The 21,343-nt window shown below is 49.5% G+C and overlaps 1 protein-coding gene across 9 annotated transcripts in view; it reads left to right on the plus strand.

Annotated features, from left to right (window-relative positions):
* Sdcbp2 (syndecan binding protein 2) overlaps positions 1 to 21,343 on the plus strand; it is a 28,605-nt gene that overhangs the window by 3,621 nt on the left and 3,641 nt on the right. For 2 of the 9 annotated variants that reach the window (XR_006849583.2, XM_058575485.1), the window contains exons 1-5: positions 5,720 to 5,857; positions 8,590 to 9,171; positions 15,582 to 15,654; positions 16,788 to 16,857; positions 17,606 to 17,706. Coding sequence is in view for 8 of the 9 variants with exons in the window: in XM_058575485.1 (XP_058431468.1) it covers positions 9,035 to 9,171; positions 15,582 to 15,654; positions 16,788 to 16,857; positions 17,606 to 17,706 (381 nt within the window). In the remaining variant the exon portion in view is untranslated. Of the gene's footprint in view, positions 1 to 5,598; positions 5,858 to 8,589; positions 9,172 to 15,581; positions 15,655 to 16,787; positions 16,858 to 17,605; positions 17,707 to 21,343 lie in introns of those variants that run through there. The other 7 variants (XM_058575486.1, XM_046433795.2, XM_046433791.2 and 4 more) reach the window with 7 other exon arrangements.

A 21,343-nucleotide genomic window follows, 5' to 3' on the forward strand; every position in this document is an offset into this window, starting at 1 on the left:
AGTTTGTCTAATCTGCAAGTCGGTACGCTCACCTAGATGGCTGAGATGGCTCCTGGTCCCAGGAAGTTTCCGCAGTAGCCCTCTCCCCATTGTCTGTTCAGAGGAGGGGTGGCGGCGGCTGGTTGGGGTTGGCTACTGAGGCTTTGTGAAGAGGAGAGGGGCTTGGCTTCTGCAGTGCTTTCTTCCCACCCCAGCCCCAGGGAAGCACAGGGCCTGTGTGTCCACTGGTCACTTTTGACATGCCCTAGGTGACACAGGCAGCAGGCAGTGTTCAGTAAACCCCACTCCTGTCAACAAAGGGGGTCGCTGAAGGTGTGAGGAGCTGGGGCTCACCTCAGAGCAAGTCAGCAGCTGTAGAACCTCACCCTTGCTGGCCTTCACCTTTGGGGACAGGGGGTCTTTCCATGGAGGTCACTAAATATGCTCTTTTCATTCCCCCTATCGTGTGAACTTCACAAGAACCCCCAAATCTTCTGTTTACGTGGGGGCAGACACTGGAGGCTTGGAGGCCCCCACCTTTGTCAATTCCCCCCAAACTGTTCCAAATTAAGTCACCCCAAAGAAAACCTGGGAACCTATTCTTAAGCACAAAAGTCCCCTCCATCTTGACAGCCTTTTCCAAACCCCTCTGCCAAGTTCCTAGTCTCAAACTTGCCCACCTAAATTCACCAAGGGCTCAGGAAAGCAAATGGCTTCCACTGAAATACCCACATCCTCAGAGGCTGCTGGGAGTGAAGAGACGCCTTGCCCAGCTGTTTCTCCTGTGCCTTAGTCACCTTCACTAAAGGCCTGCAGGGCAGGAAATACTGCCCCGCTTGTTAGAGCTGGGAACTGCAGCTCCTGGCTAGGACTGTGTCCTCAGTCTCTCTGGGCTGATGGAACAAAATACCTCAGACGGGGCAGCTTATGAACAACAGAAGGTGCTCGCGGTTCTCGAGGTTGGGAAACCCACACTGAAGGAGTCTCTGCTGCACGGATGGCAGTGGGGGCCTTCTGGTGCAATCTCACGACAGACAGAAGGACAAACTCCCAAGGCCTCATTCATAAGGGCCTCACCCTCAATCACCTCCCCCAAGCACCCTCTCTTCAGACCACCACCTTGGGGATTAGGGTTCAGAGGATGGATTCTGAGGGGACACCAACATCAGATCACAGCAGCCTGGGAGGACAGTCAGGTACCACAGGCCATGAGTAGTCAGCTCTTTTGGGTAGGTCCCAGTAGGACTCCATGCAGCTCTCCCCAACCCTCCACCTGGCAGACAACCAGGAACAAGATCTGGGATCATCTTTAATGTCACCCTCTGTGCATGTGGTTGGGTGGCACATTCCTACCCCTCTGTCAGTGGGGCCACCTGGCCAATGGTGTAGAAGTGACATTTGTCACTTCAGGCTGAAGTATTTAATTGCCAGATGGAGACCCCTTTCCCTCTGCTATGCTTCCAACAGCCTCTGAGATGGCAGATGTCCATCACCCTGGGACCTGGAGTAAGGTGTGGGCTCCTGTCAGTCCTCGGTGGAACATGGTGTGTGGGGAAACCCACTCTGTGTTGGAAGCCACAGACCTCAGGGTGGTTTTTGCTGCAGTGTGACCTAGCCCACCTTGATCAGTATGGCCTCCAGACCACAGGCCAAGAGGGAGCTGAGAAATGGACGGTCACCTGTGGTGCCGGGGCCCGGCAGGGGCTTTGGTGTTACTATAGGCCCTTGGGTGGCACACCTGGGGGAAACCTGAGATCACCCACCCAAACTGTTCCCTGAATAAATGTGGACACTGGGGCCCAGAGAGCAGGGCGTGACAGCAGGCCGTAGCAGAGGGAGCCTGTGATAGAACCCTCTCAGACTGGGCTAGAAATCTGTGCATCTCAATTCCCATTTGACAGACAGGAGCGTTGAGGCCTGGAGAGGAATTGAATGGGGGTCAAGACCAGATTCCCCACTCAGGACTCTTCATGCTCCTGTCCAGGCAGACGTCCCCAGGCTGCTGCTGGGAAGGCCTCGCAGGCACAGCACCAGGCAGGGTCAGTCTGGCCAGGGCCGCCAAGCACACCTTGGCAAGGGTGGCCAAGACTGCTCTTGGCCACCCAGTGTCATGCTCCCCATTTTCTTAATAAATGAACCCCAGTATCTGGCTACAGGCCCTGACTAGACTCCATCTCCCAGCTTCCCACGCAGCTCCACCTGGGCATGAATTAGATTCTGACACAGCTGAAGTCTACCTAGTGATACCTCTGGTTATCGGTGCCGAATCCTGCTTCCTCACATGTTGAAGTCTGAACATTAGAGAAGCCGGCTGAGGCAAGCTTATGAAGCAGGGTTTATTTAAAAAGGGGTAACAGACTTCTCCCGGGAGGGAGAAGGGGGCCATAGCTGGTATCCTGGTACCCCAAGAAGAGAGGTGTTCCGCCCTTTTTATATGTCCTAGGCTTCCTCTGCTCTCCTGCCCTCTTCCCCTTACCTTTCTTCTTCCTGCTTACAGGGCTAGGCCCAGGAATGCTCGGTGGGGTGGCCAAAAGGTGGGACACAGGTGGGCTGAAGGGGGAAGGGCAGGATGGAGCAGCCAAGGACACATTAACAACCTTTTAGCTCCCTGTAGGGAGGGACAATTCCTGGGACAGGTTACTTTGGCAACAGGTTGGAGCAGGGGCAGGTTCTTGATAAGATCCCTCAAGGGACAGTCTCCAACTTCTCAGACTCACTCAAAATTGGCCCCTAGATCCTACCTGACTCAATTTACCTATCTATACTGACTGCCTGTCTAATTCGGACTTCACTAGGACCTCTTGGTGGCCTTCCTAAAAGGAAATCTATGACTCAGATGCCACAGGGGGTTGGGGGAGCCCAGGCACCTTGGTTCAGTTCTCAGCCAAGGCTTGACTTTGCCACTCTTGGCTGTGTGGCCTTGGGCAAAGTGCTGTACTCTCTGATTCCTGACTCAGTTTATGCCCTGTGCCCAGCAGAGCACCTAGCCTGCAGGAGCTGGAGAGATGGTGTTCCTCCTGATTCAGCAGGGCCGATGAAGTGTAGTGACATAAGTCCGCGCTGTACTACACCTTCCAGATCTGTGAGAGCTGGAGTGAGCAGTGGTTTCCTCTCTGCCCACCAACCAACCTCCCCTCCCCTGGTAAGAACATCTTCATTTTCCCTGGAACCAGAAGACTGGTGTTTGCAGCCGTAAGGGAGTAGGAAACTGAGATGTCCTAAATGCCAGCTTGTCCTAGGCATTCCTCATGACTCATTCATTTTATCCCAAGGACAAAATATTCATTTTATCCTGTAAGCAAGTAGACATGGAAAACGTAGCTCAGAGAGGTTTCGTAACTGTGCAACGTCACAGATCTGGACTGACATCTGATGCCCTGACCCAAATTCTTCTTTAAGTAAGACCGAGTCATGAAGTTCAGACCTGTAATTGTCTTTTCGAGGAAGAACATTTATTCATTCAGTAACTGTTGAGAGTGTACCATGTGCTGGGCACAGTGCCAGGCCCTTGGGATAAGAAACCGAGAGACAAGCCCCTGCCACCATGAGCAGCTCAGGGCCAACTGCAGGTGATGACTTCTTCAGGAGGGGAATGGTGGCTGGGTCTTCAGGTCTGTCCTGGCCGCTGTCAGGGAGTTTCTGCGAGTCTGCGCGTGTTGGCCACCATGCTTTGGATTTACGGAGAGTGTTGATGCAAACAGACAACAAAGCAGAAAGATACCCGTCAGAGCCCAGGTTCCCATTTTTATTTTGAAGGGAGTAGTCATTGTATATAGAGCGACCCCCCACCACCACCACCCTCAAGAACCCAGGGTCTACCTGGTAGCCTTGGGTAAATGTGAACAATACAAGAGGAGAATTCTCCAAGAAGAGAGCAGGACTGTCTGACCTGGAGGTAGAGGTGAGAGATGCCACCTGGATGGGGACGTCACTGTGCCCTCTGTGGCACTCCTGGCTGAAGGCGCTCCACGGGAAGTCACAGTGTCTCCTCCCTGGAGTCAAGACTCAAGATCTGCTGCCCAAGGCTGATGCAGTTCTGCCCAGGTGCGTCACAGGGACTGTGACGTGGGCCTGCATGGCCTGGCAAGCAGCCTCGATACTCACCCCGCCCCGAGTGGGCGCCCTGTACCATTCCTCACGGGAATGCCCAACACCCAGGTCCCCCTCCTTCCCTAGGCACCAGGTGCGACAGGCACCCTTACCTAACCAAACCCACCAGAATCTAAATTCCTCCTCCTTTTCTGTTTAACCTGATGCTGAGAGCCACAGCCAAGTCGAAATGGCCCCTGGCATTTTGCCAATAGTATTGGTTGGGAGGTAAGCCATTAAGATGATGCTGGATTGATTAGGTTGTATATTAGACCTTTACTGTCCGCCTCGGCCTGCTACTTTGGAGTTCTCGCACTACTTTGGAGTTCTCGTGGGGATCCCCGGAGAGTTCCAATTGGTTGGGGAAGTGCGGGAGGGGGGGATTTCCAGTTGTTGGTTCCTAGAGGAGCCGTGTGGCGTTCGGGAGAGTTGTGTGGAGTGTGCTGGTGGAGTTCAGAAATAAAGTTTGTTCCTGCTTCAGTGGCTCGTGATTTGTGCCCAGCCAGACTGCGGCATTCTGACTTTTGTATTTGAGTGTTTTTTGAGATAACACACTTACATTTTTCAAAATTTAAAAGGCACCAAAAAAAGATGCTTAACAAAAAATCCCCTCACACCCTCCCCCACAGCTCCTTAGCTCCCCTTCCAGGAGACAATCAGTTGAAATTCCTTTTTAAAACAGTTAAAAACTTAGTTTGGAGTCCTCCCTTACAACATGTGAGCATTCAGACAAAGAATAACATAAAAATCACCAAACCACATTACCACTATGGAGGACACACAAAAGCACAAACTGAAAAGCTCACCTTGCTCAAAAAATGCAACCCAGTGTGTGAGAGACCCTGGGTTCCATCCCCAGCACCAGGAAAAAAAAAGCAAAGCTGCTCCCCCACTCCACATCCAGTCAGCCAGCATTGAGTTCGTGTCTGTCTAGACTGTCACTTACAAAAACAAAATGTAAGAGCAAAACCACAATAAGGCTTTTTCCTTATCTTACTGTGTCAGGAGCATTTCCTAATAGCTCCTTCCTTAAGTGACTTTAATAGTTGGATGGTTTATTTAACCAGACCACAGTGACTGGCATTTGGGATTTCTAGACTTTCCGGGTTTTTTTGTTTGTTTTTTTAAATGGTGGCACGCATCTGCAATCCCAGCAGCTCAGGAGGCTGAGGCAGGAGGATCGCGAGTTCAAAGCCAGCCTCAGCAATGGCGAGGTGCTAAGCAACTCAGTGAGTCCCTGTCTCTAAATAAAATACAGAATAGGGCTGGGGATGTGGCTCAGTGGTCGAATGCCCCTGGATTCAATCCTGGGTACCCCCCCCCCGCCAAAAAAAAAAGCAAAAAAACATGGAGATGGGCCCTGAGACCTCACAGTAACAGATTTCTAGAAGAAATGCTGGACCACAAGGAATGGGCACTTTTTAAGACCCAGGGGACCCATCAAACTGCTCTCCAGTCTTTTGCCATTGCCACCACCAGCAGGAGGTCTCCAACCCAAACACAGACTTCCCCAGGAAAAGAGCAGAAAGCTCACGCCCCAGTCAACAGCTCTGTGTTGACACAAGTCAGCTGTGTGCACTAACCCACCTCCAAATCCAGAGGAGGCCACCTGCCTTGTTTACCCAACCACAACTGGGCCTAGCCCAGCCCAAGGTGAGTCAGTTGCCCAAGGGGCGGGCACTACCCTTCCTAGAGCAGGAACCCAGCTGGGACAAGGGCCACTGCATTCCAGGGAGTGAGACAGACTTTGAGCAGTGGCTGGAGGACACGCAGCAGCACCTGTCTGCAGGTAAGAGCGGGGCTGTGCTGACTGGGAGAGGAATGAGTGAGCCCTGCTCTCACACTATCTCCTTGCCGCCTCTCTGTCCCTTCCTTTCTGGGACTTCCAGGCAGTTTTCGTCCACCCTGCCTCACTCTGAGAGTGACCCATGAATAGGGATTTCCTCTTCGGACTCTAGCAGCCGGCCAGGTTCGGGGGCTGGTGTTCTGCGCTGCCTCTGACTTCTTCTGGTCTGTTTCCCAACCCCAGCCCTGGGGGCCCTCTGCATGAAAGCTGAACCTTGGCACTCACTCTGCCCCTCACCAGGAGGGCGCCAGGAGTGGAACCCACACCTGGGTCCTCACGGGAGCCCTTGGCAGCAAAGGCCCAGCTGAAGGTAGAGGTGGTGTCCACAAAGAACAGGGCCCAGGTCTCTGCTTGTTTCTTCTTTTCCTGGAGCTGTTTCTACAAACCACTTCCTGCCACAGCAAGGAAAACCTGCTGGGAAACAGCCAGTGGCTTGACCACTTAGGAACCAGTGTCCTCATCTGCAGGCTGGAAGTAGCCCAGCTGTGACAACAGAATGAGAACAGAAACGAGGAGTCTGCCCATGTCCTCTATGGCAGGGTCTCAGGAAGGGGCTCGGAGTGGGCCCACCGTGGGTTGTTGGCTGTCCTGGCTACTTGACATACTGTGCCTAAGGTAGGAACACCTCTGCTGCTTCCCCTCTGCACAGCTGACTGCAGTCTCGTGGTCAGATGTCCCTGAGCACAGCAGGCACCCCCTCCCCAGGGCCTACGCAACAGCTGTGCCCTCATCCTGGAATGCTCCTCCCCACCCACCCCTTTAGGCCTTTCCTCACATGCCCCCCATCCTGCAGGCAGGCTCCTCTGATCTCCTGATTCTCCACTCTCCGACTTGCTTCACCTTCTCCCTAGCGGTTCCCACCACCTGAGAGCCCACCGAGTCATGGGGCTTTTTAATCTAGCTCCTCACTACAAAGCAACTTCCTCAAGAACCAATTCTTCTGTTCACTGCCACACTGCTGGCAGCTAGAACAGTACTTGGACTTAGTAGGCACTCAGTAAATGTGTTGGATGAATGAACTACTATTATTATTGATTGCCTATTATGTGATAGTTACCAAGCTAAATGTTTTCCAAATCTCTCTTAAAAAAAAAAAAAATCCCCAGACAACTCTGGGGATTAGATATGGGTAATTGGGTACTATTACCCATATTATGAAAGAAATGACACCCCAAAGGGTCTTAGCCATGCTCTGCTCTCACAAGCCAGAGGCAGGTAGTCTGAGCCCAGCCTCCCTCCAAGTCCTGGCTCCTGCCCTGACTCCCTTGGGCGTTCCCATTTGGGAATATCTGTGTTTCTTGAAGTCCACAGTTTTTCCCCAGCAGGTAGTACAGCCCTGAGAGGAGGGGGTTGGGGTATAGGACTGTGGCCTAGCAACAGCCTCTTCCTTTCCGACTCACCAGATCCCTGGGCTAATTTGGCCTTCAAAGCTATTCCTCCACCACCTAACCCACGCTTCCCTCCTGCACACTGTCTTCTAAAGGATGAGTTGTCCACAGGAACACGTGGGAGTCCCTGAGCCTCAGCTCTTTGGAACAAAGTGTTCTCACTCTATTCAAATATGGGGGCTGAAGACCCCTTTCAGCCCTGCTGATCTCCCAGGACCTGATTGCTAGATTGCTGTGGGTGTTATTGCTTATAACATTAAGTGCAGAAGCTCAGGGATGGGAATCTGAAAAGCACTCAGGGAGAGGAAAATTCCTCAGAGAGACGCGAGTTAGAGGGGTTGTTTCTTTCTGGGGAACCAATTATTTGCAGGAAACCATTAAGAACTGAGTCAACTCTTCCACTGAGATTGTACCAGCCACCACCTTTAGGCTACCTATCAGGGCTGTTTTCTTTTCCTTCTCTAAGCTGTGGGAATGAGTAGACTGCACATCTAGGTTTTCAGACCTTCTCTTCTGTCTCTGCTTTTCAACTCCTTTGGAAGAAGTAATTGGATGGCTGTTATATACCAGGCACTATGCTCAGCACTGCTGAGGATAAGCAAATAAATACAGCACAGTGGAATTGCAACCCAGGAAATGCAAAAGGTCTTGCTCATAGTAGATGTTTAATAAACACTTAGGGAATGAGCAAGTCATAGGTGATATATATGAGATTCTGTGGTCTAGAGAAAGGAGGTTGGCCCTTCTCTCGGTGGAGGGCTTAGAATTACACCATCAGATGAATGAGGAGGAAGTTGTGAATGTCATTCAAGAGAGAGGGCACAGACCTATAATGGCACTGTGGTACAGCTCTCAGGTTGTTTTAGAACCAGCAAATAATTTGGGATGAATTAAAATGCACGGCGAATGGGTGCAGAGGTGATATGGGACATTATCAGGGTTAGGGTTAGGGAAATTTTATGCCAGGCTCTAGTTTGAGATTCATCCTGATAAAGAGGTGGGTATGGTTTCAAAAGGAGGGAAAGGCAGGATCGGAAGAAAACTGATTTTTGGTTCAGCCCATGGATGGACTTGGTGGGGCTGCATTGGAGGGACAGCACAGCTGGGGGAAACTTCAGGAGGAGAATCAAGAGGTAGTAACTATCCAGAGGGCAGCTGGACTCTCAGGCCTGGGCCTTGCTATCCCCCGTACTGCACTGCACACTACACTCTCATTGCCTAGAACTTTCTAGGGTCTTCTGCCTTCAGGTGGCTTTCCTAGCCTTTTTTTTTTTTTTAACCCCACAGACCCAACTTCCGGAGTCCCTTGTCAAAGGCAGTGGGTCTGATTTCACCGTGGGAAGCCCAAGTCTCCTTCCATCCCTGTGGTGCCTGGGGAGCATCCGCGTGAGGTGGGGGCACACGGTCAAGAGGCGCAGCGTGACGTCCCGCCGTGCAGAAACGCTCTGGTCTTCAAGGGCCTTGGAAGCCAAGGGGAGCGCGGAGACTTCCTGTTCACACCAGCAACAAGCCGCGGGGCGCAGGATCTCCCAAGGCAGGCAGCGGTGGCTCGGCCTCACCCCTCTCCTCCGGAGCCCACGCGTGTCGCTTGGAGCCCAGGGCGTGGGAGCGCAGGGGCCTCGCCACTAAGACCCATTCGACACGCGCGGCCTCCGGTCCGTAGAGAGGACGCAGAACGCGACCGAGCCTTCGCCTCGCTTGCTCTGCCGCTTTACCCGCTCCCTCTTTGCGGATGCCGCTAATCACGGGCGCCTGTACTATGACTCTAGTAACCCACCCAGCCGGCCTCCTACGCGGCGAGGAGGCCACCATTTTTCGTTCCACAGCCGTGGGGCATTCTGGGAGCTGCGCTCAGCCGCTCGGGCTTAGGTGGGCGCGACACATGCGCCCTAGACACTGCCGAAATGGGGGGGGGGTCTGCGCAGGCGCCGTAGGCAATGCAGGCGGGAGAGGCGGGTCGGGAGCGGCTAGGCAGAGCGGGTCAGCCAGGAGGTGTGAGGGATGGGCTGGCTGGGGCTGGCTGGGGCCGGGGGGTGGGGGGGTGGAGGGTGCGCCTCAGGTCTCCGCGGTGCCTCGGTCCACGGAGTTTGTGCTGGTTGCTCCCATTACCCAGAGCGGGAAACTGAGGCGAGGGAAGGGGCAAGTTCATCCTGAGGCTTCATGCTAGGCGATGGTTCCCTCTTGGTGAAAAAGAAAAAAATCAATATCTATATGGGAGGAGTAAGGGAAGTGGCAGTGATCTATAATAAACGATTGTAAAGTCAGACAGATTACATTGATCATGCTTGTACCCATCTTACAAGTTCAGATTTAATAGGAGGCAATATTCAACTGAACTTTGCAACAGTTTATATTTGACAACTTGAGTCAAAGGCTTAGTATATAGGAGCGTGGAGTCACGGTGACAGCTACAACTTCAGGAAGGCTTGGGCAGGTTGTTGTGTTGACACCTGTGGTGAGCAGGGTTCACAGTGATTTTCCAAAATGGTGAAGAAAACAAAGTATAACTTCCCTAAGTTAACCTAGTATATATGCATTTTGGGATAATACAGTGCATGCTAAAACCAGGGATATTGTCTTTATATTTGTATATGGAACAGATTATAAACAGATTTTGTTTTGTTTTGTTTTGTTACATGACGGTTTGGTTCATCCTAGGGAGGTGGGTGTCCTCAGGATAACAGAGCTGAGCTTTACAAGGAGGAAAGTGAAAGCCCAGGCACAAAGCATCGCCCTTGGCAATATTATTATTTTTCACAAGTTATTTTTTTAATTTGTTCTTTTTGATATACATGACAGTACGGTGTATTTTGACATATTATACACATATAGAGTATAACTTCCCATTCTTGTGGTTGTACACATGTGGAGTTTCACTGGTGGCGTGTTCATATATGAAGATAGAAAAGTCATGTCAGATGCATTCCACTGTCTTTCCTATTCCCACCCCTCCCTTCCTTTCATTCCCCTTTGTCTAATGAACTTCTGTTCTTCCCTCCCCACCCCCTTATTGTGCGTTAGTAGCAGCATATCAGAGAAAACATTCAGCCTTTGCCTTTTTGGGATTGGCGTATTTCACTTAGCATGATAGTTTCCAGTTCCATTCATTTACTAGGAAATGCCATAATTTCATTCTTCTTTATGGCTGAGTATTACTGTGTATACATACCACATTTTCTCTATCCATTTATCTCTTGAAGAGTGTTCGAGTTTAAAACGCTCAGGGGGTCACTCCAGGGAAACTGGGCTAACTGGGCTGTGTAAAATAACCACACAAGAGACACAAATACCTTTTTCTTTGGGGTCGCTGTGATGGCTCCTCTGACCTTAAGGGTCCACAGGAAGAGAGAGAGAGAGAGAGAGAGAGAGAGAGAGAGCATGCTGACCCCTTTTATTGAGGAGAAGCTATTCAAATGAGGCAAGGGATCAGGTTTCAGGGGGCTGAGTCTATCTTCATGATGTCCACTGTCAGCAGATTGACTGACATTTAGGTAGGCCACACTCAAGGGCACAGTAAGAGAAGGGGACACACACAAGGCACTTCCATGGAACATTCTAAACAGGGCAAGGGGTTATATTACAAAGGAACAGGTGAGCATAGCTCCACCCATGTGACTGTAGGAAGATACAGCCCGGGCATGAAGACACAATCACTCAAACCCCAGAAGAGCAGGGCAGTCTAGCATGGGTGCCTGAGGCCACATCGCCCAGCAGGGGAGTTAACTCAGTCACGTGCAAGGTTAGTGTCCCACAGAAGAGCACCTAGTTTGGTTCCATAGCTTAGCTATTGTGAATTGAAATTGAGCTGCTATAAACATTGACATGGCTAAATCACTGTAGTGTGCTGATTTTAAATCCTTTGGGTGTATACCAAAGAGTAGGATAGCTGGGTCAAATGGTGGTTCCGTTCTAAGTTTTCTGAGGAAGCTCCACACTGCTTTCCAGAGTGGCTGCACCAATTTTCAGTCCTACCAGCAATGTATGAGTGTGCCTTTTCCCTAAATCCTCACCAACATTTATTGTTACTTGTATTCTGGATAATGGCCATTCTGACTGCAGTGAAATGGAATCTCAGTAGTTTTAATTTGCATTTCTTTAATTGCTAAAGATGTTGAACATTTTTTTCATATATTTGTTGACTGGTTATATTTCTTCTTCTGTGAAGTGCCTGTTCATTTGACCATTTATTGATTGGTTATTTGGGGGAGTGTTAAGTTTTTTGAATTTTTTATATATTCTGGAGATTAATGTTCTATCTGGGGTGCAGGTGGCAAAGATTTTCTCCCATTCTGTAGGCTTCTCTTCACATTCGTGATTGTTTCCTTTGCTATGAAGAAGCTTTTTAATTTGATTCCATCCCATTTATTGATTCTTTATTTTACTTCTTGCATTTTAGGAGTCTTATTGAGGAAGTCTGTTCCTAAATGGACGTGATGGAGATCTGGACCTAGTTTTTCTTCTGGTAGACACAGGGTCTCTGGTATAATGCCAAAGTCCTTGACACTTAGAGTTGAGTTTTGTGCAGGGTGAGAGATAGGGGTCTAATTTCATCTTGCTACATATGGATTTCCAGTTTTCCCAGCACCATTTGTTGGAAAGGAGATCTTTTCTCCAATATATGTTTATGGCGCCTTGTCTAATATGAGATGACTTGAAATACTTCTTTTTTTTATTTTACTTTATTTTATCGTGGTGCTGGGGATTGAACCAGCCCCTCTTGCACACTAGCCAATCCCTCTACCACTGAGCTGTATTCCCCAGCCCCTAAAATACTACTCTTAATAGAGGAATAATGTTAATAATTACCTCTTATAAAAAGAGACAGAGAGGGGTTGTGAATCTGCATATCTAATCTCGCTTTATGCCTTGACCAGAATCACAAGGGAATCCTGGGGACTCTTCCCAGTGTTGGCCTCTGGGGAAGAGACTTGAACTACAGGAGCGGGTGGGGTGGGGGGTAGGCTCTCTCTTCACATTGTTCCCCTTGCTGTGAAGAAGCTCTTTAGTTTGATTCCATCCCATTTATTGATTCTTGATTTTACTTCTTGCAATTATAGGAGTCTTGTTGAGGAAGTTGGTTCCTAAGCTTAGGCAATGTTATTGCATTCGTCTCCATGCTAGGGGCTAGAAGCTCGGCCATGAGTGAAAAGGCCCAGTTGCTGCCTCTTGGGACTCCCAATTTAATGAGGCAATTGGACAGGAAAAGAGGTGACCACGGGAGCAGTGAATGACCAACAGGAGTAAGGACATGGGGCAGTAGCTACCAGGAGCACAAATCAAGGTGGGCTTCCTGCAAAAAGGGTCCCTTGATCTTGGACTTGAAAATTATTAGGATCTAGTCAGGCAAGATGACGAGGCCGATGGGTCATTCCAGATAGAAGGAATGACACACAGAAAGGCCTGGAGACAAGGGACAATAACATTCATTCAAATATCTGAAACTAGTCTATCACAACTGGGACTGAATGAAGGAACTGGGAGGATGCGTGGCAAGAAAAGAAGCCGGAGAGTGAGGCCACTGTTGCCAACAGATGTCCCCTGGGTCTTGATGCTGTCTAGTACAGTGGCTTGGGTGTAAGGGACAATACAGAGTGGTGGGGCCTGAGGTGCCCTGGAGTCTGCTGCTTCTCCACCATAGATAGCTACTCAGATGCAGTCCAGGAGCAACGAAGCTTCCTGGTTTTGTTTGTTTGTTTTTAGGAGCAGTGGGAAATACAGATTATAAATGCAGGGTCTTGAGTTTTGCATTTAGGCCACTAATTTGAATGTTACATACTCTGCAAGGTTCGTTACATACTCTACAGTCTGTTTACAGCAGGCTCATGGGGCACCCATTCCAATCTCCGGAGGAATCAGGAAGTCCCTGTGGGCCATTTTAGGAAACAAAGGTCACATTCTGAGGGCAGTGGCATGCCACCTAGGGACACCACGCAGGGCCACAACACCTGAGCTGCCCTCTGGGAACATCGACAGGGGGGAGGATGTTGTGGCCCTGGGGAGGGACGGAGAGATGAAGGAGTTTGCACAACACAACGTGTGGGGGAGGGGACTTGATACAGACTGGAAGGGTGGGGGATGGGGGTCAGGGAAGACGGGGTGGGGCAGCATGTGCACTGTGGGAAGGAACATTGATACGTGAGGATGTTCTTGGTGCCCATGGATCACTAAGGGAAGTGCCCAAAGGAACTGATCCCTAGGAGCAGGCCAGAGTCACATTTTCCTTGGCACAGCCCAGTCAGTCCCCTGTGCCACCATCAGGCCTTCCTTTATCACATGCACCTGTCACATGTAGGCAATAGGACATACCTTGACCCTGAGAACCTGCCGTCCCCCTGGGAAAACAGACTGAGGACAGTTGAAAAGTTCAGGGTGGGAGGCTGGCCAGAGCCTGTCCCTAAGGGCAGGCCCAGGGTAAGAGGGACAATGACCTTTCTACCAGGAACACCTTTCTGCAGGATTAAGGGTGATCAGGGGGTGGGGCAGGTCACGAACTGGGGTGGAGGTGGAGGTGTGCCAGAGCCAGGGATGAGTGGGTCAAGGGGAAGAGTCCAGAAAGACCAATAAAGATTCCCTTCCTGCATTTTATCTAGGAAGGAGACAAAGCATTTCTCAAAAGGCTGTGACTCCTGTCACCACTGGCCGGGCTGGCAATTAAAAAACACACAAACACAGAAATACCTTTTTGGGGGTCAGGGACAGCTCTGAGCCCTCAGGTGTCAGCTCCCGTGCAGGAAGGCAAGGTGAGCAAGGGAGGCAAGAGAGAGAGGGCACACCGGAAACCCCCCCTATTTATGGAGGAAAAGCCATTCATAGAATATTCCACCCAAATAAGGCAATGGATTTGGTTTCAAAGGGTGGAGTCTTGCTTGGTGATGTCTTGTGATCCCCAGGTTGCTTGACATCTTGGAAAGCCACACCATCTCAGGTGCTGTGTGGGATCACGGGCAGAGGGAGAGAAAAGGCACACATACGCACAGCCCAATCAGGCGGCAACGTCAGGCCAGTCCCCTCATAGGGCTCAAATGCGCATAGCTCACACACACAGCCCATGGATGGCTCATGACAGGTTCCTTTGAATTTCTCTGGGCACCTTGCTTAGGGGCTTCACTGAGTCTCCTCTGGGACAATCAGAAGCTGTTAGCAAGTGTTCACAGTGGCCCACCACCCCAGTCTCCCTTTGTGGACCAAGCTCTGTCCAACTGAATTTTGCCTGTTTGTGTGTATATGTTAGGGGTGTGTGTGTATGTGTGTGTGTGTTTTTCTGGAGATGGAACCCAGGGCCTCACAAAGGCTAAGCAAGTGTTATATGCTACTAGACTACACTCCCAGATCCCATGTGCATGTTTTTAATGAATTTTGAAGGATCTTACTTCATTTTAGCTAAGATCAGAAGTTGCCAGGGTGTCTGGAAATCAGTGGTATATAGTGGAGCTCAAATATCCAGAGGTGTGTGGAAGGTGGGGGATGCAGGGACTTGGAATGCTCTGCTGCCTTTGCTATTTGTAGTTGTGAGATAGTTCTGTGCATACCCCTAACCTAGACCTGGTATACACCAGGTCTTTTATATCTGCCTGCTGGGTTAGATTTAGATCTTGAGTGATCTGACCTTTGACAGATGGCAGGGGAGAATGTGGTTCATGATTCTGCCTTTCCTCCATAGCATATCCTGGCTGGTCCCCTGGGCCTGGGTTCTAAGCCAAACATGGTTGGATGTGTGTGGAGATCATGAGCTTTGGAGTCAGACTGGCTCAATACCTAGCCCTCCCATTTCTTTCTTCTCTCCCCTCCCCCTTCTCCTGGGCATTACACTCAGGGGTACTTTATATCCCCTGACCTTTTACCTCTCTATATCCCCAGATACTTTTAAATACTTATTCTTAAGTTTTAGGTGGACAGAATATCTTTATTTTACATTTATGTGGTGCTGAAGATCGAACCCAGTGCCTTGTGCCTACTAGGCGAGCACTCTACCATTGAGCCACAACCCCAGGCCCAGATATTTTTAATTTTTAATTTTGAGATAGGTCTCTCCAAATTGCTGAGTCTTGCTAAATTGCTGAGGCTGGCCTTGAACTTGCAATTTTCCTCAGCCTCCCCAGGCATGTACCACTATGCCCAGCCAGTCTCCCCATTTCTAAAACAGGGATAATAACACCCCCTGATGATTTTCTCATATCCGGGAGTGCTGAGTGGCATATGGGGCAGAAGCCTGATGTCTGCGCCTCTCCTCAGGAAGATGGGAGATGCATCCTCAGCCCCTCACTCTCTGCTCTCTGCAGGGTGTCCCAGGGAGCAGCCATGTCCACCCTGTACCCATCTCTGGAGGACCTGAAGGTGGACCAAGTCATCCAGGTAAGCCACCAGGCCCCATTAGCCTGGGTTCCTTGGCTGAGGCCTTGGGGGTGACCCCCGGGTAACTAAGGGAGGCTTTCCTGGAAGGCGCTGGGTGCTGTGGACCTTGGGCACTCCTGGGAGTCCCTGTGGCCTGCAAGTCCCACTGCAGGGGCTGGGCAGGGAAGGCATCTAGAGCCAGGGCCAGCGGAGCCACAGCAGGAGTGGGAAGGACCAAGGAGCCACCAACATGCCTTTCAGGCCCAGCTCTGTCCCCACACTTCCTGCTACAGGTGGACCCTGTGGTGCCAGGGCCAGCTCCACAGGAAACCCAGAGGGTGTGGCCTTGGTGTGTCCAGCTTCTTCCTCCCTCCATCCCACTGCCCTGGGGTCCCAGAGGACTTTGAGAATTTGGGCCTTTCCCACTGAGAACTTGTTCAGGAGGTTGGCTTTGGTGTCCTGGCTGCCATAGGCAAAAAATGGGTGGTGACATTTGGTGGGTCATTGGCCCCAGGAGAACCTCCTCTCACAAAGATGTCCATCTACAGAGGCCACTTTTTTGAAAAAAAAAATCTGTTTTTTATTTTAATTAATACATAGTAACTGTAGCTATTTATGGGGCACAGCGTAACATTTCACTACGTCTACACTGTAACAGTCCGATAAGGGCGGCTCGCACATGTATCACTCCAGACATTTATCATTCTTTGTGTTGGGAACACTTACAACCCTCTCTACTTGCTATTTTTAAATATTTGATCCATTGCTCTCAACCCTAGTTTCCTGACTATGCTGTAGAACATTCGAATGTATTCCTCCTGTCCCGCTGCACCCCTGCACCCTTTAACAATCCTCTCTCCAACCCTCTCCCTGCCCCACACCCTTCCCTGGGCCCTAGGAACTACACTTCTATTCTCTACTTCTTTGAAATTGAATGTGGGAGTGAGAACTTGTGGTATTGGTCTTTCTGGGCCCCACTAATTAACAGAGCATAGAAGCCACCTGCAGGCCACAGAGCCTGGAGAGCTCCAGGGCACCCCCATCCCAGGCCCACATATGTACCCAATTCCCAGACTCCCCTGCTCAGGGAGCCCCAGGTTCTGAGGATCCCAGGGTCCTGGCCATAGCTGACGGTACTCCTTGCCCCTGCCCAGGCCCAGGCCACAGCCTTGCCCAGGATGGCCGCCCTGCCTGCCCAGGAGACAGCTGTGTCCCCACCCTCAGGTGAGTGAGCCTGACACAAATGTTCACACCTAACACCCCCAGCTGGCACTACTGGTCCCCGTGGGTCCTCATCACCAGAAAGGACATGGAGGATTCTGCTCCCAGGACGGGGCAGGTCCTGCTTGCCTGGGTCTCTGGGTAGTCTTGACCTTGAGAACCCAGCCTCACATTTCTGGCCACTTCTGAACCCAGGATTTCTTCTTGCCTTCTATTATGTGAGGGCTTTATGCACATTTTGCTCTCTCCAGAACCCTTGGAGGGGACACTGGCAGACTGGTTTAGTGAGGGCCACCACAGGAGGATGCCTGGGGACACCAGATGTTCATGGTGCCCTCTGGAGGTGCTCCTGCATTTTGAGTCAGTTCTGTAATAGAAACTTGAACTCAAGCTCCATCTTGCCCTCCACCTTGTGCAGGTTTTCTGGGGGTTGTCCTGGGCTCAGAGTCCTTCCTCCATGACTGTGGACCCCAGCTGGCTGGTGTTTGGCTGGTGCCAGAGTCAGTGGAGTCGAATTCCAGAGTGGTCCACAAGGGCCCCTGTGCCCCAGGCTGCTCCAGGACAAAGGCAGGCTCCCTTCCCCACTCACAGCTCATCCTCTGAGCCAGTCCGCATCCGCAGCAAGCGTCCCAGGGCTCAGCACAAGGAATAAAAGTATCCCCAGGTTCCATTTTTTACTAAGAATGGATGGCCAGGCAGAGGTGACAGAGCACATGCTCTTGGGTGACCTTTCTTCCTCCTCTCCCATCAGTTTTGTACCCAAACCTGGCAGAATTGGAGAGCTACATGGGTCTTTCCCTCTCCAGCCGAGAAGTCCAGCAGAGCCTGCCCCAGATGCCAGAGGGCGACTGTGTGAGTGTCTGTCTCCTGTCCAGCTGCGGCTCAGAACGTCCCGAGCCCCCTTCCCCCTGGTCTCGCCTTTTCTCTGTGTTTGAGTCTCCTTTCTCGGCTGGGTTCTTATTTATGGCTCTGTTTCTTAGTGGCACTTTTCATTTTAAGCCTTCATGGGAAGCATTCTGGGGCTTCATGTCTTCCCTGCCCCTTGACCTGTGGCTTCAGGCTGCTGGTCTGACCCAGCTGGATGCAAAGAAAAGACATTAGAGCCAGTAGGAGCCTGGGACATCTAATGCTGGGGCGACCTGTGACTCAGCAACAATGGCAGGTGCTCACACCCCAATGTGCTCCCCAAGTCCAACAATACTTGATTCCTGCTTTTCATGGTTTCAGAGAGCAAACCAAACTGTCACCAGAAATGCTCCTGAAAACACATTCACTGATAGGACCCCTTGCAATCAGCTCTGGCATCCTGTGACCCATCTGTCAATGACCCCATTGTCTAGCTTCTTCCTAAGCCAATGCAATTGATTGCAGAGAACAATTTTACCTCTTGCCAAGGCTGTAGGGTTTCATGAAGCTGATGGAAGTGACAGTAGTCATATGCAAACCCACGGATGAGTGAGGATTTGACAGGAGGAAATCATTAAGGATGAGGACATGTGGGACCCTGGGGAAAACTGGTGACACCCTACGGTCCTTCTCCTAAATGACCTTCTTGGTAGTCATGCTGTAAAATACAACCAGGAAGCAAAGAAGGTCATGTTGGGTAATTAGGACATAAATGCATTCAGTCTAGGTCATAATAATATAAGAGGATAAGATGTATTTTTGTAATTGAAGGCTCTTGCATTGTGTTTTACTTTTTATTTTACCTACTTATCATTTTTTGTGATGCTAGGCATTGAACCTGGGGCTCCCACATGGTAGGAAAGTGCTCCACCACTGAGCTGCATTCCATCCCCAAACTTTTCATTTTTAAATAGTAGGTTTAAGTCAGGCAAGGTGGCACATGCCTGTAATCCCAGCAGGTTGGGAGGGCTAAGCAGGAGGATCGAAAGTTTGAGGCCAATGTTTGCACTTAGTGAGGCCCTAAGCAATTTAGTGAGACTATGCCTCAAAATAAAAAAAGTAAAAATAAAAAAAATAATAAAATAAAAGGTCTGGGGTTATGGTTCAGTGGTTAAGTAAAAAATAAATAATAGGTTCACAGGCAGTTGCAAATATAGTATAGAGAAGTATATTTCACCCAGTTTCTTCACTGGTTATGTTTTGTTGATCTTTTTGTTCTTTTGCAGTACAGGGGATCAAACCCAGGCTCTCACGCATGCTGTCCAGTGCCCTACCACTGAGCAGCACCCCCACTCACTGGTTCCGATTTACATAACCATAGCCCTACCTCAAAACCAGGAGTTTGACTCTGGTGCAATGAATGCCTGCAGGTCTGTGTCATTTTGTTACATGTTTAAATACAAGGAACCACAGCACAGTCAAGGATGAACCACTTCAGCCCCAGAGTCTCGCCCCTGCTGCTGCTTTGGAATCTTGCTCACTCCCACCTCCACACCCTCCCCAACCACTAGTTTATTTTTCCATCTGTATAATTTTGTCACTTTGAAATATTGCATACTATAATGTGACTTTCTGAGACTGGCTTTTTGTTGTTGTTGTTTTGTTTTTTTTTTTCAGTACCAGGGATTGAACTCAGGGACACTCAACCACTGAGTCACATCCCCAGCCCAATTTTGTATTTCATTTAGAGTCAGGGTCTCACTGAGTTGCTTACTGCCTCACTTTTGCTGAGGCTGGCTTTGAACTCGTGATCCTCCTGCCTCACCCTCCTGAGCCTCTGGGATTAACAGGTGTGCACCACCGCACCTGGCAAGATTGGCTTTTTTTTTTTTACTCAATATGTCTTTGATGTCCATGCCAGTCATCATATGTTCAGTAGTTCATATCATTTATCTATCTATGTGTTTATTTATTTACTTATTTTTGATACTAGGGATTGAATCCAGGAGTATTTTACCATCTAGCCACACCCCCACTTTTTATTTTTTTAATTGTGAGACAGGGTCTTGCATAGGGCCTCACTAAATTGTTGAGGCTGGCCTTGAACTTGGGATCCTCCTGCCTCAGCCTCCTGAGTCACTGGGATTAGAGATGTACACCGTCATGCCCAGCAGTTTACTCCTTTTCATTGCTGAAATATTCTGCCATGCAACGTAACAGTGTTTGTTTAACCTGTTGAAATACATTTTAGTTGTTCCAGTTTTTGATTATTACAAACAAAGCTGTTCGTGTATAGGTTTTGTATAGACATATTTTATTTTCTTCTTATTTATTTTTGAGGACTTTGCGAAGTTGCTTAGGGCCTCACTAAATTGCCCAGGCTGGCCTCAAACTTGCAGTCCTCCTGCCTGAGCCTCCTGAGTTGCTGAGATTACAGGCGTGTACTGCTGCACCCAGCTTGCACTTTTCCCTTCCTTTCTCCTCTTTCTTCTTGTTATAAATGCTCAAAGTGCACTGGGCACAGTGGACTTTGAGCTTTTATACAGTGCACCTGTATCTACAAAATATTTCTATACATTTTGTTGGAAATTATATTATATTTGTATATCAATTTGGGTAAAGTTGACAACTGTACTAGTTTTTAACCCATGGACACTCTTCTATTTTTTTAGGTTTTCTTTGACCACTTATCAGTGTTAGGTTGTTTTGTTACAGTTTCGGTACATGTTTTGTTAGACTTATGCCTAAATATCTCCCCTATTTCAAATTATTATAAGTGATATTTTATTTTTAATTTAAGTTTCTACTTGTACTTGTTAATATACAGAAGTACATACATATTTTGAGACTAGGTCCTGCTGTCAGCCCAGGCAGGCACAGAACTCCTGGGTTCACGGAATCCTCCCGCTTCAGCCTCTGCAGTAGGTGGGACTAACAAGCCCAATTCTCTGTACCTGTGGCTCGAAGCATTGATTTTTTCACGTTGACTTGTATCTTATGACCTGGCTGAGCTAATTTGTTGGATGTAGGAGTTTACTTGTAGATTCCTTGGGATTTCCTAGTAGACTGTGATGTCATCAATGAATAAGAACACTTAGATTCCTTCTTTCTGGTCTGTATGCCTTTTATTCTCTTTTTTCTTGCCTTATTGCACTGGTTAGCTCTTCCAGTACTTTGTTCAGTAGATGAGTGAGAATAGACATCTTTGCCTTGTTCTGCACTTTATGAGGAAGCATTTGTTAATCTTTATATTTTGGGGTTCATTTTTTTTAAGAACGAGAATTATAGTGAGTTCCTTCATCCGCCACTGCTCACTATTTACCATATTATTTTTCTATTTTAAGTGAATTTGAAGGGATCTCTTCCTGATATCAAGTTGCCTTGGAAAACGCGCCCCCCTCCCTTCCCTGGGGCCCCACCACCCTTTCTCAGCCCATTTTTAGGGACATGGGCTTTGATGCCCTCTAGTGGCTTCCTGGAGCCACGGCGCCTCCCAGCCCCTGCGGAGCCGTGTGTGGTCTGGGGTGGATCTGGGCTCCCAGGGACTGCTGGGTCCTCCTTTGCTCTTTCCTACCCGCCAGCCCAGTGACCCCTGAGACCCTCAGCTCCTGGGGTTGCCTGACTCCGTGTTCCCCTGATGGCT

Source organism: Marmota monax, unplaced genomic scaffold (assembly GCF_021218885.2).
Source record: "Marmota monax isolate L192 unplaced genomic scaffold, Marmota_monax_Labrador192_F-V1.1 WCK01_AAM20220418_F8-fsc00014, whole genome shotgun sequence".
Classification (NCBI taxonomy): Eukaryota; Metazoa; Chordata; class Mammalia; order Rodentia; family Sciuridae; genus Marmota; species Marmota monax.